The 16,329-nt window shown below is 30.7% G+C and overlaps 1 protein-coding gene across 2 annotated transcripts; it reads left to right on the top strand.

The window, feature by feature from the left end:
• Positions 1–4,878: 4,878 nt before the first annotated feature.
• Positions 4,879–14,875, top strand: LOC143043598 (uncharacterized). Of its 2 annotated transcripts, XM_076215831.1 has the most exons (6): positions 4,879–5,004; positions 5,444–5,509; positions 9,490–9,599; positions 10,144–10,230; positions 12,080–12,147; positions 13,104–14,875. In XM_076215831.1, exons 1-5 carry the CDS (start codon positions 4,941–4,943, stop codon positions 12,107–12,109), a joined length of 357 nt encoding a protein of 118 aa, XP_076071946.1. In that variant the 5' UTR covers positions 4,879–4,940; the 3' UTR covers positions 12,110–12,147; positions 13,104–14,875. The 2 variants fall into 2 exon arrangements, with proteins under 2 accessions (XP_076071946.1, XP_076071947.1); XM_076215832.1 differs by lacking the exon at positions 12,080–12,147.
• The last annotated feature ends 1,454 nt before the right edge of the window (positions 14,876–16,329 follow it).

Below are 16,329 nucleotides of genomic sequence, written 5' to 3'. Positions count from 1 at the left end.
TATATCTCGGGTAAAGAAGGATGTTGTGTTATTTACACGTTGGTAATAAACGTATAGTGTTTTAGGATTTTCTTGCTTCATAACGAAAAATAATTATTAACGAAGTCTGATTTTGGTTAAATATCAGTGTGAATATCATTTTTAAATTAAAATCAATGCGTAATTTAAAATATATCAGGCAGGCATGTTAATTAACGTTTTTCCCAGTCAACTTCAGAAAAGATAAACAACTTCAGAACATTAGTAAACTGACGGAAATCAAATAAGTGCAACTTAATATTGTGATAAATAGACTACAAAACTGACGAAACTACGGCCTACTACTTCACCATATACATCAACTATATAAAGTTGATTGTAACAAAGAGTGTTGTTTCTTATTTTATTATCAGTGGTTATAACTCATTAAAAGTTTTAGATTCGTTTGCCAAAGAATGTTCACGTCTTTAATTCCGTCCAAAGTATGATACACTAAAACAATATCTGGTTTAAAATTATTTAAGACTTTCTGCTTAACTGTGAATTTATATTCCCGTCGGTACTGACAATCCCCGACAAGTCAAGCTAAGTATACACAATCGAACCTTTTTTTCCAAACTGGATCGTGTATCATTACTTTTGTTGGCTAGTAACTTTAAATATTGCTGTCCTAAATGCGATTTGTAATGTAAATAAAATATTAATCACTGTTAAATTGTGTATTATTTATATTAATAAATAAGCAAGCTAATCTTCGAATTACATTTTATCAAATTTGTATTAAATGTAAATACCAGTAGAATAATCAAAATGTCGTTTGAGGTGTTTATTTTTCATGTTTCACAAGTGTCCTTTGTAGTAAAAAAAGGACTTGCTTGGACTGATAGTTAGATTGTATTGTATATTTCACCAAAAAGGTATTTGTAAAAAAAAAATTATGGAAGTTTTTCCGTATGAAAAATTGTTGTAAATCAATCTGATACAGAAACAACTTCTCAATTATTTTGATCTTAAAAAAACCATTGTTATATTTTTTCAAAGATAAACTTAGATCGTTCATTTTATGCAAACAATTTTTATTCTTGAACTTTAATTTCGTTTTTAGAAATGTTTTTAATTTATAAATGTACGTTTTTGCTTATATTTCATTGTATCAATGATTTTGATTAGTCACCCTTTTTGTTTTCTTTAAAATATGAAACATATCAACAGTATATTTTTGTATCCTACAATTTCATTGGTAATGCTTATTATACAAATCATTTTCCTCGGAATATGCTTGCGTCAAGTCGGAACTATGGCAGTTGTTTCTTTTTTCACTCGTTCCATTAATCGATAGCGTTTAATTGCGTTCTTCGTTTTGAAATTGCTTTGAAGTTCAGTTTTTAGTGAACGTTTTATTTTTTAAATTTGGATTTTGATTTAACTTTGTACATTCGTGACATTCGAAATTTGGTGTCATTTTGTGTTAAAACACAATGCATAATTTTCACAGTTAGAACTTGATTTATAACAAATATATATAAATAGAAACAGAGGAAAATAAAAAAAAAAACATATTAAACCTATATTTCATATCTATGTATATTGCATATTTTGCATTATAAGAATAAAAAAAATGAAAATGCAGTTATTTCTGTGTGTTTAAATTTTGCATTATTAAACATGACACAAAAATCACCGGGCAAACAGGAAGGTAAACACGAACAGACATAACATAAAATACTGGAAAAGAGAAAACAATGAAAAAGAAGGCACAACATTATAGTAAAACGCGTTGGCTTTCGCATTCTTACCGTATACAGGTTGTTTATATACGATAGATATCAATCAATTAGAGATGCAAACGAAATCATTTTTACCAATATATATATCGTGGACTTATTAGTATTTGGAATAAGTGTACAACTAATGTTATTGAGGCCAAAGCACAAAAACCCTAGCCCTTTGTGGCACAACGATTCTGAACTTTTGGTCCTCAGTGCTTTTAAACTTTGTACTTGTTTTGGCTTTCAAACTTTTTGTATCTGGGCGTCGCTAGTAAGTCTAGTGTGGACGAAATGCACTTCTGCATGTTCTGGTGTATTAAATTTTAAACCTGGTGCCTTTTGTTAGCTATTTTTCATGTGTTTCTTTGTCCAATATGTTTTCCTATTTATTTGTATTGTAGTCCTGTAATTTTAGGTTGTCTGTTAAATGTCATTAAAACGGGAGGTTTGTCTTGCAACAAAACCAGGTTCAACCCACTATTTTTTTTTTCAAAATTATGTCCTGTACCAAGCTTAAGTCATGCTGGAATATGGCCATTGTTATAATATAGTTCGTTTCTGTGTGTGTTACATTTTAATGTGTGTTTCTGTTGTGACGTTTGTGTCCTGTTATCTGTGAGTGTGAATTCGCATTGATATGAGACGTGTCACGGTACTTTTCTATTCCTAATTCATGTATTTAATTTTGATGTTATATTTGTTATAAGGTTGTAAGGTTGAAAGGAAAACAACCAAAACGATTAATAAAAAGTATCAAAGATAACATAACCCGACAATAAATCAAAATCAAAACAGAAGGCAAAAACATTATAAGCAAACAGTGAGTTGTACAAGCAAATAAGTTGTGTACGTGTTCATGTAAACAATTGTACACTTTTGTACACATTAACAATATGTACACGACATTTTCATCTTAACCTCCATACATAGTTTGTAGCAATAGCCCGTTGCCTTAAAACTCGACTTATCTAAATAAGGAATCATAAAATCAGTACATACTTATCGATCAAAAACCTTCCGTCTCTAAAAAAGACCATGTTTTTTTATCAAACTTTAGACTGGCGTTAAAAAATACTAGATGTAACGAATTAATCAGCTACATGACTAATATAAAAAAGAAGATGTGGTATGATTGCCAATTAGACACTCCCCACAAGAGACCAGTTGACACCAAAATTAACCACTATGGAACACCATACGGCCTTAAACAATGAGCGAATCCCATACCTTATAGTCAGTATCAAATCCTCAACTTTCCTGTTTTTGACTTTTCTACAACAACTAACGAATTGACCCAGTCTGTCGGTTTATCGACCTTTTAGATTACTTCTTTGTCTACCATTTCTTTTAATGTGCCTTTGGTTTTTTTCTCGAAGTGCGGCTGGTATCTCTCTGGGAGGGTTTATTACAGGAATGACGCTTAAGTCTAATTTAATATGGTACGATTTTTCTAGACATAATCATGCATGTACAGACTTTCGGAAACGATTAGACAGGATCGTCAACACTGTCATAGAAGATTTCACATGTTACAAATAAAGGTAACACTTTAAAAATAGAATGTCCCTTTGTCACTTTTTAACTCTTGATCTGTTGGATTGTGGAGTTTTGATAAGCACTGTTTTAATAACGAACATATTTGAACCAATCTAACTTGTATGTCATTTTGTCTATTCTTTTTTATATTTACAATTAGTTTCTTATTACTTTCAATGAAATGTAGTAAAATAAATTAAAAAAAAATGCACATATGGAAATAAACAAATGTGATATTTGTATTGTAGTTTAACTTAAATATGTGACCAAATATTGAAAAAAGAGGCAGATAAAACCAAAGAGTCAGTAAGTGCATAATAATATGACAATGTCATAGCAAAAACTAAAAACGCCTACATACAAACAAACAGTGTTATTGCCCTAACCACAAGCAAGTCTAAGTCAAAAGCTTGTTGTCAAATGGTTGTTGTTGGTTGGTGTCTGTCATATTTTGTATTTGTTCTTTCGTTAATTGTTTTGTTTTGAATTATGACGTTAGTTTTCTCAATTAAGCACCTGTCCCAAGTCAGGAGCCTTTGGTTTTTGTCTGTCTTGTATGATTTTTTATTTTAGTTTCTTGTGTACAATTCGGAGTTTAGTATATCGTCCTTCGGCTTTTGTCTGCTCTATGGTCGGGTTATTATCGCTTTAACACATCCCCCAATTCCATTCTCAATTTTATTCTAAAGTTGTTTTTTTGGAATTTCCCATAAATTTTGCAAGCTCTTGTCGGCACACCAGAATAATTCAGTGTTTTTTTTTTATATTTATCAAAATTTATCTTACTCTATAAAAATAATTTCTGTATTTGATTGAGAACCTTACAAACAGCATCAACATGCTTTTATGTAAAATTTATTTTTGAATTATCGTTCAAAATGCATAATATCAAGTTTGTGTGTAAAACCTTAATTTGGACACGATGAACGAAATTAGTAAATCTAAGTTAGTAGTTGCATTTATATCATGGGTGGATGCCACTGCAGGTGGACGTTTCGTCCTTTGGGGTATCTTAGAAATCAACACATCGGTGTTGATATGAACATCAATTATATGGACATTTCCATAAGTTTGCTATTTGCAAAAAAATGTTGAATTTTCGAAATGCTTAGGATTTTCTTATCCCAGACATGAATTAACTTAGTCGTATTTGTTACAATTATTTTTAGAACTTTGGGTCCTCAATGCTCTTCAAATTGATACTTTTTTTGGCTTCTTTACTTTTTTATCTACGCGTCACTGATGAGTCAGAAGTAGATTAAAAGCGCGTCTGGCGTATCATTTTATAAGCTTGATATATTTCATAACCCATTATACGGTTTTGAATGCAATTCGATATTATCATGATAATAAACACCGTCTGTTGTCGTTAATTTTATTCGTTTTTATTTATAAGTTAAAATTTTCAGTTATTTTTATCTCTTGTTCATAGTTAAAAAATAAAGAAAACAATAGTTTAACAACAGGGTCACTTATGTTATTCATTGTTATTTTTAGTATTTTTGATGGAAATTTTAGGTGACACAATAGCTGACCTGATCATATATGGTTCAGTGGTTTAAATATAAAAATGAGACATACATTTTGAACATTGTTTATATTCCCGCAAACATTTATTAAACTGGATGCTTTCGTGTATAATTGAGATTAAAAAAAATGTTTTTATTGATGGAACCGAGTTTATTTGGATTGTTTTTTCAGAATGTATGGACAATTTTAGGTGAGTCATGTTAAAGTAAGAATAAATAATTTAACGTAAATTGGTATATATTTTTTATTTCAATGATAAGATGCTCCTCGTCATAGTTTGCTTAGCTTCATCATTTAAACACTTCTTAACTAGTTATCAAAAGTACCAGGATTAGTATTATGCTTTTAATTGATACAAATCAATACAAATTGTTGAGTTAAAAAAAAAAACCAACATATTTTGTTTAGGGGATACAAATAAGAAATGTGATTGGCAATGAGACATGTTCATATATCTACTAATAATTAAAATGGATACAAACAACTAGATGTCACTGTATTGTATTGCCATTGTATTACTTTACAAAAAGTCAGATATAAAATAACGAGATAAGAAAAATTGACGGCAATGAATTCGAAATGACAAAGGTTTGTTTCATTTAGTCACTGTATTTCACTTGATACTACAGATTTTCTCCTGATCTTTAAAGTTGACGACGAAAACATAGAATCAGCAATGGAATCCGAAAATTCAGGTTTGTAATTTATGTCTTACGTTGTTTCTGATAAAAATCAATTATGATATTTTTTGGCCAAAAGAAGGATCATTATTTCATATAATGATCATTTTATTCTATCGACAGGTCACCTACATCATTACTGAGTTTTCGTATGTTAGAAGTTACGACAAACAGTAGTTAAGCTATATTCAGATATCAGCAATCTAATCAGAAAATAAATCAAGATATAAAAAAAACCAATGAAGAGTCAGTTTAGACGATAGAGAAAACGTCTCCTACCAAGCTTGATAAACCACCAAAGTAATACTGGGGCCTCGGTGGCCGAATACTCTATGTGGTTCTACTATCATTACCACTATAGCAAGTCAACATGTGACCGTGGTTGTGAGCTCGAACCCCGCATGTGCGATTACACTTGCCTTCAATCTTGATTGACGAGGGTTGTCAGTTTTCCTATAGAAGGTAAATGGTTTTCTCTGGGGACCCCCGTTTCCTCCACCAATAACAAGTTCTCCACAAAATAGCACAAACGTGCTTAAAAGTGGCGTTTAAAAATAAACAATTATAAGAATTAATTAAAACGACATAAATTCAATCAAAGTGACAGTTAAGAAAAAAAATTCTTTGAAACTAACATTATTAGGATGCTTGATTTCTGGATTGACAACATATTAATTACGTACGGAAGACGTCTTTTTCAACAGATTGTTGGCATCCCAAGGGAAACCAATTGTGTCCTTCTTCTTGCAGACTTGTTTCTCTATTATTACGAGGCTGAAATACTAAGGAAGAAAGATGAGAAGTTAGCAATATCCTTTAATTTTATGTTCAACTAAATAGATGATTTTCTCTCACTAAATAATACAAAATTTGGTGACTGTGTTGAACGAATCCCATCGAACTAGAAATAAAGGATAATACAGACACAGTTAAGTCTGTCTCATTTCTTGACTTGCATCTAAAAACTGAAAATTAGGGTTGGTTGAAAACAATTTTTTTCGACAAAAGAGATGATTTTAGCTTCCCAGTTGTAGGCTTTCCATTTCTATGTAACAACATTTCAGCTGCGCCTATTTACAGAGTAAATATCTCCCAATTGAAACGATATTCCCGGGTTTCTGATGTCTATCATATTTCCCGGAAAGAGGGTTGCTGCCTACAAGGAAGCTGTTAAAACAAGAGTTTCAAAATGGTGAAGTTGAAATCATCCCTTCGTAAATTTAATAGACGCCCTCAAAGGTTGATTGAACGTTACAGAATAACCATTTCACATATGGTATCGGATATCTTCCTTATGTCGTAACTACAATACTCTTCCTTTTTTTACGAAAATAACCTACCGAATAAGACTCTTTACCGGATTTGTTATAACATAATTAACACGACGTGTGCCACATGCGGAGCAAGATCAACCTAACCTTCCGGGGCACCTAATATCACCCCATTGTTTGGTTGGGTTCGTGTTGCTAGGTCTCTCGTTTTCTATGTAGTGTCGTGTGTACTATTATATGTCTGTTTGTCTTTTTATTTTTAGCTATAGCGTTGTAAGTTTGTTTTCTATCTATGGAGTATCTTTCGTCCCTCTTTAACATTTTGTTAAAATCATAATGTTGAGTAAACAATCGAATTGATGCTTATTTTGTCATTACTCAACGATTTGCTCGTGTATGTCACAACGTACTTGATGTTATCGAGAGAAAAAATACCTGTATTACTGAACAATAACTTCCCCAGGGTTTTCGATATCACAAACTAGTCAGAATATTTAATAAATGTTATCATCGGTAAAAAGACATCAATCATAAATATAAATAATATGCAGACATCTCATACGTTCAGGTATTTCATATTGTTGTGATGATATTCTATACAAAGCACAAAAGTGTCGACATTCACCTCAAAAGCTAAGCAAACCTTTAAACAAACCTAAGGTATACATGTTGGTATCGAGTATTAAATATGGCATTTGTTGGTAATAATTTGTATTCCCTTTAGATATAAGAAATAAAAACGTGTATTTTCAAACCAGTTGTTGGCATGATACATGTTATGCTAACCTCCCAAGAATATGTTTTTGTTATATTGTAAATCCCTAACGGGACAGATTGTGTTTGATTTTCATATGATCCGTTTCAATTGTGGTCTGAAGCTGGTATATCATTAATTGTTAATAGTCCATTGTTTCTGTATGTATCATTTTCATTTGCTTGGTTCATTTTGATAACTATTCTAACATCCGACTCGGACGTCGTATTACATTTTGTTTGTTTAATCTTGATTGACTATAGATATAAGGAGAGGATTACGATCTTATACAAACATTTCTAATATCGTTGCATTTTCTTGCCGGTCCTAGCCAGTGGTCAGTGGCATTCGTTAGTCTTATATTCTATTGTTTTAGTTTATTTATGTTTAAAGCATAGCATGACGTCCATTTTCACTAAATTTGTTCACATTTTTGTTAAGGGGTAAGTCGACGCACACACACATTCCTGCATTCCATTCTGAACTTAACTAAGTCCTATGTGCACGTTTGCTACATTCATACAACATTCAATACTTTAGTGTACAATTGCTGATCAAAATCGTTGGGTATTAATAAGAATAAAAATGATAATCAATGAACACGGAATCATGGACATATGAAGATAAGTGAATTGATAGATTACAGTATTCCTTTTAATTAATTTGTCATAACAGTTGATTGCTGATATGTAGCATTGGGTATTTCAGATTTTATTAGTGTAGTTTACCTCGTAGAGTAAAAGCCATTTCTTTGATGACTTGTTTCCCTTCGAGTTTGCGTGGTGCTGTTTTATAATTTGTCATTGCTTATGTTATCGCAACAGTTAACGCTGTTGGTGTATTCGAATAGAAAAATATATAGACAATAATAGTGCATTGACTTGACATATCAACGATATAAGGATGAGGCTTAGAAACGGGGAAAGCGAGGCTATGCCGAGCATTTTCCCCGTTTCGTGCCGAATCCTTATATCGTTGATATGTCAAGTCACTGCACTATTATTGTCTTTATACTGCAATCTAAAAAAAAACATTTTCAAATGATGTTAATTGTGTTAATTTTATTATTTGATTTAAATATTGGGAAACTCCCCCTTTTATAAAAAGGCCTCATATCATGCAGGCGGAGAAATAAACAACACAATGAAATGTACACTACATTTCCTAATGAAACCCTTAATCGTTGATGAAGGAGTTATTGTTTGAGAATGAACTATAAAATATCAACAATAAGCATAAAACATAATGATTTAAGTGAAATATTTTTTTATTAAAAATTGTAAAAGAAATAAGTTTGAGTCGTCGTATACATTGGAAACAAGAACAAGTTGAATAGGTCGTATAAATAATTAATTACAATTTCGGCAATTTCTATTTAAATATTCATGAGGAAAAGTGATATCGGGTCAGTGACTGTATATGACATAGAAATATACAGTCAACGCATTTTGACTGCTCAAATAGAACGAGTGAAGTATAAATTGATTTAATACAATGTACCAGTATATTTCTTCAATTCATGAATACGTGTTTTACATTAAAATTTCACAAAGAAGTAGTATATGTCTTAAAACATAATTATTAAAAAAATGTCTCTGTAAACATTCACTGCATCTGAGGTGAAGGTCATGTTATCCTTCATCGAACACACATAAGGCCGAATGTTGAAAAAATAGGTACTGACATTTGAAATATAAAAAAAGAAGGTCATATCAAGTAAAGGTGCAAATGTACATTTTGTTTGATTGACACACTAAAACATGAGAATTGTGATAAATGTATGCTACTGCAAGATGATGAACATCTAAGCAAACTTGATTTTTTGTACATTTTGCCCCTCTTTCTTTGATTGTAAATGTACTTGAACCCTAAATTAGATTATACTATCCAACAAACATGTAGTTGATAAAAATGTAATGTTGATATACTACTATTTTTATTGCCTTATTTGCAGTAGTTTTCTTTTGTAGTTCAAAACCAAGATAAAGTTAAATATGATGTCTTCATATCTTATTCATGCACTGATCATGCTGATAGCAATTGGACAATAGCCTTTTACAAAAAATTAGGATGTTTAGAGGTATGATTTAAGTAAAACCTTATGCATCATTTATAAATATTATGTTTTACGAAATAGGTTGTATCAGAAATGTATTGCTATCAACATGCGTATACACGAACTGCTAATAATGCCTTCCAACACTTTCCATGTGATTTGAAAACAAATTTTCAGGCATAAATTAATTAAATTGTAAGTAAGTAAATAAAGCTGCTGTCATTTTCCATTGTTGTTTACTAAGTCACTGTATGGCTTTTATGGTAAACGTTTTATGTTCAGGGTCCCACGGTTTATCTGAAATTCCCAAACGTTTAATTAAATTTTGCATTTGTTATCCAAAGAAGCGAATGATATTATATAAATTATATGTATATGATACAGTATTCATTTGGTTCAAACCTGCCAAAAAACCCCATTTCATTTTATTCATTTTATTTTCAAACATGGACACTGACTACAGAATTTTACCAACATTGTTAATTTGAAATAAAAGACAATTAATTAATAACCCGAAAAAAAAGTTTTTTGAAGTGTTCAAACTTCTTTTGTATTTTTATACATTCAGGCGGAATGCGATGTGGACGTGGACATGCATGCTACAAGTTTGATAAAACCGCAATACACTGCAAAGACATTGTTTTCTTTGTTGAAGGTAAGCATTAGCATACCCTAGTTTAATTATGAATATCAACAAAGCAATCGTCTTTTTTTTTATTTTAAACTATCGGTGCTTGCTCTTCGTGTTATACTATAACTATTTCTAAAACTTTGTATTCAATTCACTTTTTTAATATACTGTAATATGCCCGCTATGGTTGTTCTGTACAGTATTATAAGAAACGGTTTTTGTTTAACTAGATTTTTAAAAGTAATATATTATCAAAACACGGATTATATTTGAATTAAAGCTGAATATAAGGTTCATGTAACGCATCTGATTTTGGTTGTCCTAGTTTTGTGAGATCGTCACTAACAAAAAAAAAAGTATGAAAACGTAATGTTTTTCAGTTGTTACCCGATAAGATACGGGGTCTTTACATTACTTCAATCTTAAGGGTTGCACAAGATACATGCTTTCCTCTAACGGTGTACTTCGCTTAATCTAAAAGGTGATACACTACTTTAGCTCTTAATTAGCTAGATATATGGATATACTGACGTTTGATAAAATTGTGCTTATTGATACCCATGATCGAATTGTATATTAATTTATGACCAGACATATGTGTTTATGATATTAGACGAAAAGAATTAAAAAAAATAAGTTGACTGTATTAAGGGGGTTCGCGGGTCTAAATAATTTATATAGGATTTCTCTATATTTTTCTATAAATGAACTTTATCTTATAGTTAATAGAAAATTAAAATAAAAAAAGTGGGGTCACCGTTCATTTGCGCTCACAATCTGCCTTCGAAAGAAGCATACATTTTTGTAAAGGTGGTTGAAGTAATAGGAGAAATATAGGTAATATCGAAATAAAAAAAGAAATTTATTACAGAAATCTCTCAAATTTTACAATAATTTAGTTTAAGTACAGCTTATATGGAAATTATATTAAAAAATATATGTCACCGATGAGTTAAAAAAGATATTTCAATTTTAAAGCCAAAAAAGGGCATTTTTCCACCAAAGGGAGATAATTTGGAACTTTTTCAATGATGTACACATTTTAAATGTCATCTGGGGCCAACACGAATTGATTGTTTTGAATGATTTTTGTACCATATGATAAAGTAACAACTACAAAAGGTAATAAATAAAATTTGTAGTGAAAAACAAATGTTTATTTTTTTCTGAAATTTTTATACCCTCGAGCCTCCTTAATTACCTTAACAATATCAATATAGAATACAAACGGTTTCACATCTTCTTGAAACACATTGTCTTTCCTATCTGTTACTACAGGTTACTGTCTATGATCTTAAGAATTTACGGTACATATAAATTCCACTAAGAGTTAAGGACCACCTTAATATGACTGTTCATATATATTTTGAACTATTGCGAAAAATATAAATGTTTGGTGTTATGAATTGCCTTTAAATAAAGGCAACAGTTGTATACCGCTGGTGGAAATTCATAAATCGCTAGAGAAAAACATAAGTCCGGGTTACAAACTAAAACTGAGAGAAATGTATAAAATATAGGAGAACTACGACAAAACAGAAACACAACATTAAAATGTAGCACACACAGAAACGAACTATAATTTATCAACGGCTATTTTCCTGACTTGTAAAATATATAAGATATATATATACAGGCGTTGGGCAAATGTTGTTTTGGTCATATGCAGTTTTCTCGACATATATATAGTTCTCTTATATTTGATGTTTTTTCCTCAGTTTTAGTTTGTAACCCGGATTTTTTTTTCAATCGATTAATGAATTCCGAACAGCGGTAAACTACTCTTGCCTTTATTTATAAAAATAATTACACGAAAACAAAGATATAACTATTTTAAAGTAATCGATCAATATTGCAAGTCTTTTACTTATAGGTGGATTGTGAAGTATTCTTATTGTTATAAAGTGTACTTAATTCGGCAGTTTTTTTCCTGGTTAAAGGGTAAGTATACACGGGAATGATATCTGTGAAAAACAACAACTATGGTATGGTCTTCATCCATGGGGATTAAAATGAAGTTCTTTTTTTTTAAATTGACGTGTACCTGGTACTTTTGATACTATGTACATCTTTAATTTGTGGTATTTGGGAATAACATAGAATGCACTAGTTAGTAGATGCAATATCCATGTTCCGCCATTATTATTTTAAGAATTTTCTAACTTCAAAAATATAATTAGATCAATGACACTGATAATAAATATCCAATGCATCGTTCGACAAACTAAAGAGGTTATTCTATATAAAAACAAGATTTATTGTTCTTGTTTAGAAATATTTTTTGTACAAATTGACGTTCGCAATACTTGAGATTTTTACAATTTGATTCATCCTATAAATCTTTAAATAAAATGTAAATGATCCTTGTTGATTTCTTGTTCAGTTTGGTTTGAAATTACTCGCTGCTTACAATATCCGTGGCCATTGCATTTTGGTTGCCCCTTCTTGCAATCCACTGATTGTGTTGGTTACCTAGACTTAAAAAAAAGCAAACGATACAAAACAGACTGGATTGTATATATGTGCGTCGTTATCTGTGAAACTGATATACCACAAAAGTCTCGGGACGGCTTCGGTAAAGTTTACCATGTTTAAGAAAGAATTATTTCAACTTTAGCAATTGGAAATGTAACATAATAAGAAGTTTCCTGGTGAACAGCAACCAACTATAACCTGGAAATATATACTGACTATGCAGTCGCTGTTGGATTTTTGCTGCATTAAATAGAAATCTTACAATTTTAAAGCTTTTGATTTCACTGATTTAACATCCGTGAACTGATTTGCCAAAAACAACAGAAAATCCTTGGATTATTTTTTAATCTTAATTTGATTACAACATGAAAAATGCCAAATACTTTTGAAGTATTCTAAAAGAATCTACTATTTTGTTTCAGGTTTAACAGGAACGGACCATAGTATGCCTTATTGTGATTTTTTATGGACTTAAGGCATTTCAAATGAGACATCCTGTGGATTGATGCCTCAGCCTCGGAATGACATTTTGAAATTTCAAGCTGATGACTATATGTATACTTTAAGTTGTTGAAACACATAGCGCGAAAATGATGTTTCACACTAGACGTCAATTTTAGAGAGTTTAAATTCAATTTCACAATTAATATGTGTTTTTCAACGATATCACGTTATAATCAACTACTGTAGTTTTTTAATGCAGCATCAATGAGTTATTATTTTTAATGCAATCGATGAATAATTCTTCAGATATAACATTAAAATATTCACGTCATCCTTTGAAGAAAAACATGACATCATAACATGTTATAAATCATGAATTTTCCAAAAACAATTTGAAATATTTACAAACACATATTATTTTAACCAATAAAGCATTAACCATTTGGGATCTTACATTTAAAAAAAATAATTTGCAAATCTATCAACGGAGAACTTATTTATTATTTCCGTGTTTTCACAGATGTATAAGACCTAATCATGCAGAACTACATGACAACAAGAAAATAATGTTGTAAATTATATTAGTACTGTACCACTGAATATTGAGTTATTGATACTTATAGACTACTAGCAGAAAGAGCAAAATGTCATTCGAGGTGTACATTTTCCATGTTTCACAAGTACCTTTATAGTTAACACTTACTTGGATTTTTACTTTGTATTTCGTGTATTTATATATTTGTATTCCCTATATTATTCTATTTTTTTTTTATATAAACTATGTACAAATTTGTAGATAGTGAACTGTTAAGGTATAACGACTTTTAATGGAGATGTTTGTCCAGTTAAATTTTTGTGAATCAATCTGATACACAAACTACAGAATAATTTTTATAAATTTTAAAGCTATCCGTGGTACATTTTTCAAAGATACAACTATGTTATTAAATGTAAAACGCAATCCATTTTTGTTCTTGAACATTCATTTATTTATCAAAAAATCACAGGTAAATATTTGTGATCTCAATACATTAGTCATCGCTATATATTTTTGATTTATATACATTTGCCATCTTTGTATATTTGCACATATTCAAAAAATAATTCAGCTTTTCTATTGTATCGATTATTTTCATTTGTCATTTCATCTCATTTCTAGCGGAAGTTTTAAAAAAGATACATGTTCAACCCAACATTTTCCTCTAGGCATGACAGTACCAAGTCAGAAATATTGCAGATGTTTTTCACTTGTTCCTTTGATTAATAAAGTTTGATTTTGTCAGTTTTTACGGACTTCCCTTTTTTGTTGCTTTGTTATTACTTTTTGTTTTCATTTAAGTAAATCACATTTAAATGAATATTTTTGATAGTGCATGTCTGATATATAACATTACTATAGTTTGAAACAGAAGCGAATGAAAATGACTACAGATGATCTGTTAGGATGATTAATAACTATGTTAATGGAAGAAATGAATTTGACCATTTATGGTAACATGGAGCAAATGTTCTGAGTTCAATAAAACTTGTGTGTACTTTCCACAATAATTGAAATTATCTAAAAGGTGTATGTTTGATCACACAAATAACTGAACAGATGAAAACCCTCATTCCTGTATATAAAGTCTGAATGACATTTTTGACATCATTTACACAATGAACTATATCATATTATGAATCTTACTTATTCAAAGGAAGATACATATACTCATTGATATATGACGATTATATGAAAATAAAACTTAACGAATATGTATTTATTTGAGTATTTTAATATATATATATATATATATTAATGACGTTTAGCACGATATTGTGTTTCAATTGATAACATGAAAGGTTGACGTTAAACGCCGATTATTGTAGACATTTTTTATATCGTTGGCAATTTGTTTGTTGCACATCAACATGGATACTCGTCCGAGTACATATTTATCATCCCTTGATTTTCGTTGTCCATGAATACAGTCCCTAGTGTGGACAGTGTGTTACTTGCCAATCTTTTTTATACCCCTTCAAAATTTATTTCACTGTGAAAAAATTGGATTCATGAATTTTAAAGTAAAGTAGTGATTTGGTCTAGCGGGAAAAGGTTAAAAATAAGTATTTCGGAAGCTGTCGAAAGATTTCAAGACCCCCTGAACTTAAAATTGTCCATATTTTTAGTTAGAGCTGGTGACGTTTTCTATATTTTTTATATAACTTGTCCCACCAGTAGTACATACCACTGTAAACATATAATTGAGAAAGCGCAGGTGGGATTTTTTTATTTCCATTTATTGTCTAATAGAAATGCACTACGAAATAACTGTTTACTCGGACCTACTGCTTAATGTCTTGTTGCACTGAACATTGATGAAATATTTCCAAGGGGAAGTAAGGCAAGCAACAAGCAATACCGTATATGTATTTGGGTACAATAACCATGATAATAGTTTATACAACAAAAGAAGATATGGTATGAGTGTCAATTAGACAATTACCAGAAATCAAATAATATAAAACGTAATAAAAGGGGGAATAAAGATACCAAAGGGACAGTCAAGCTCATAAATCTAAAACAAACTGACAACGCAATGGCTAAAAATGAAAAAGATAAACAGAAAAACAATAGTACACATGACACAATATAGAAAAACTAAAGAATAAACAACACGAACCCCATCAAAAATTAGGGGTGATCTCAGGTGCTCCGGAAGGATAAGCAGATCCTGCTCCACATGCGGCACCCGCCGTGTTGCTTATGTGATTACAAATCCGGTAAATAGTCTAATTCGGTAGGTCAAATTCATGAAAGGGAAGGGGATTGTAGTTACGACGTAAGGAACATATCCGATATCATATGTGAAACGGTTAACCCATAACGGTCAATCAACTCGTGATGGTGTCCGTAAAATTTACGAAGGGATGATTTCAACTTCACCATTTGGAACTCTTGGTTTAATAAAGTGCAATGTCTCCCATATAAATCCACAAATAATTATCCAAGGTACAAAATTTATTATGTCATACGGCTTCATAAGACTCACCAGAGACGCTCAGACGCAAAAAGTTAGAAAGCCAAACAGTATAAAGTTGAAGAACATTTAGGAACCAAAATCCTAAGAAACTGTTCTAAATACGCGGCTAAGTAAATATATGCCCGTGATAAGAAAATCCTTAGTATTTCGAATTTTTCATACTTTTAAAGGAAGGAAATATCAA

This window comes from Mytilus galloprovincialis, chromosome 8 (assembly GCF_965363235.1).
Source record: "Mytilus galloprovincialis chromosome 8, xbMytGall1.hap1.1, whole genome shotgun sequence".
Taxonomy (NCBI): Eukaryota; Metazoa; Mollusca; class Bivalvia; order Mytilida; family Mytilidae; genus Mytilus; species Mytilus galloprovincialis.
This window is presented reverse-complemented; position numbering and strand designations above follow the sequence as displayed.

Coding starts and splice junctions, on each gene's coding strand:
- LOC143043598 (XM_076215831.1), top strand. CDS start 4,941: ATGTTTTTATTGATGGAACCGAGTTTATTTGGATTGTTTTTTCAGAAT. Junction 5,005..5,443: donor GAATGTATGGACAATTTTAG/GTGAGTCATGTT, acceptor TTGATACTACAG/ATTTTCTCCTGATCTTTAAA. Junction 10,231..12,079: donor CATTGTTTTCTTTGTTGAAG/GTAAGCATTAGC, acceptor TTTTACTTATAG/GTGGATTGTGAAGTATTCTT.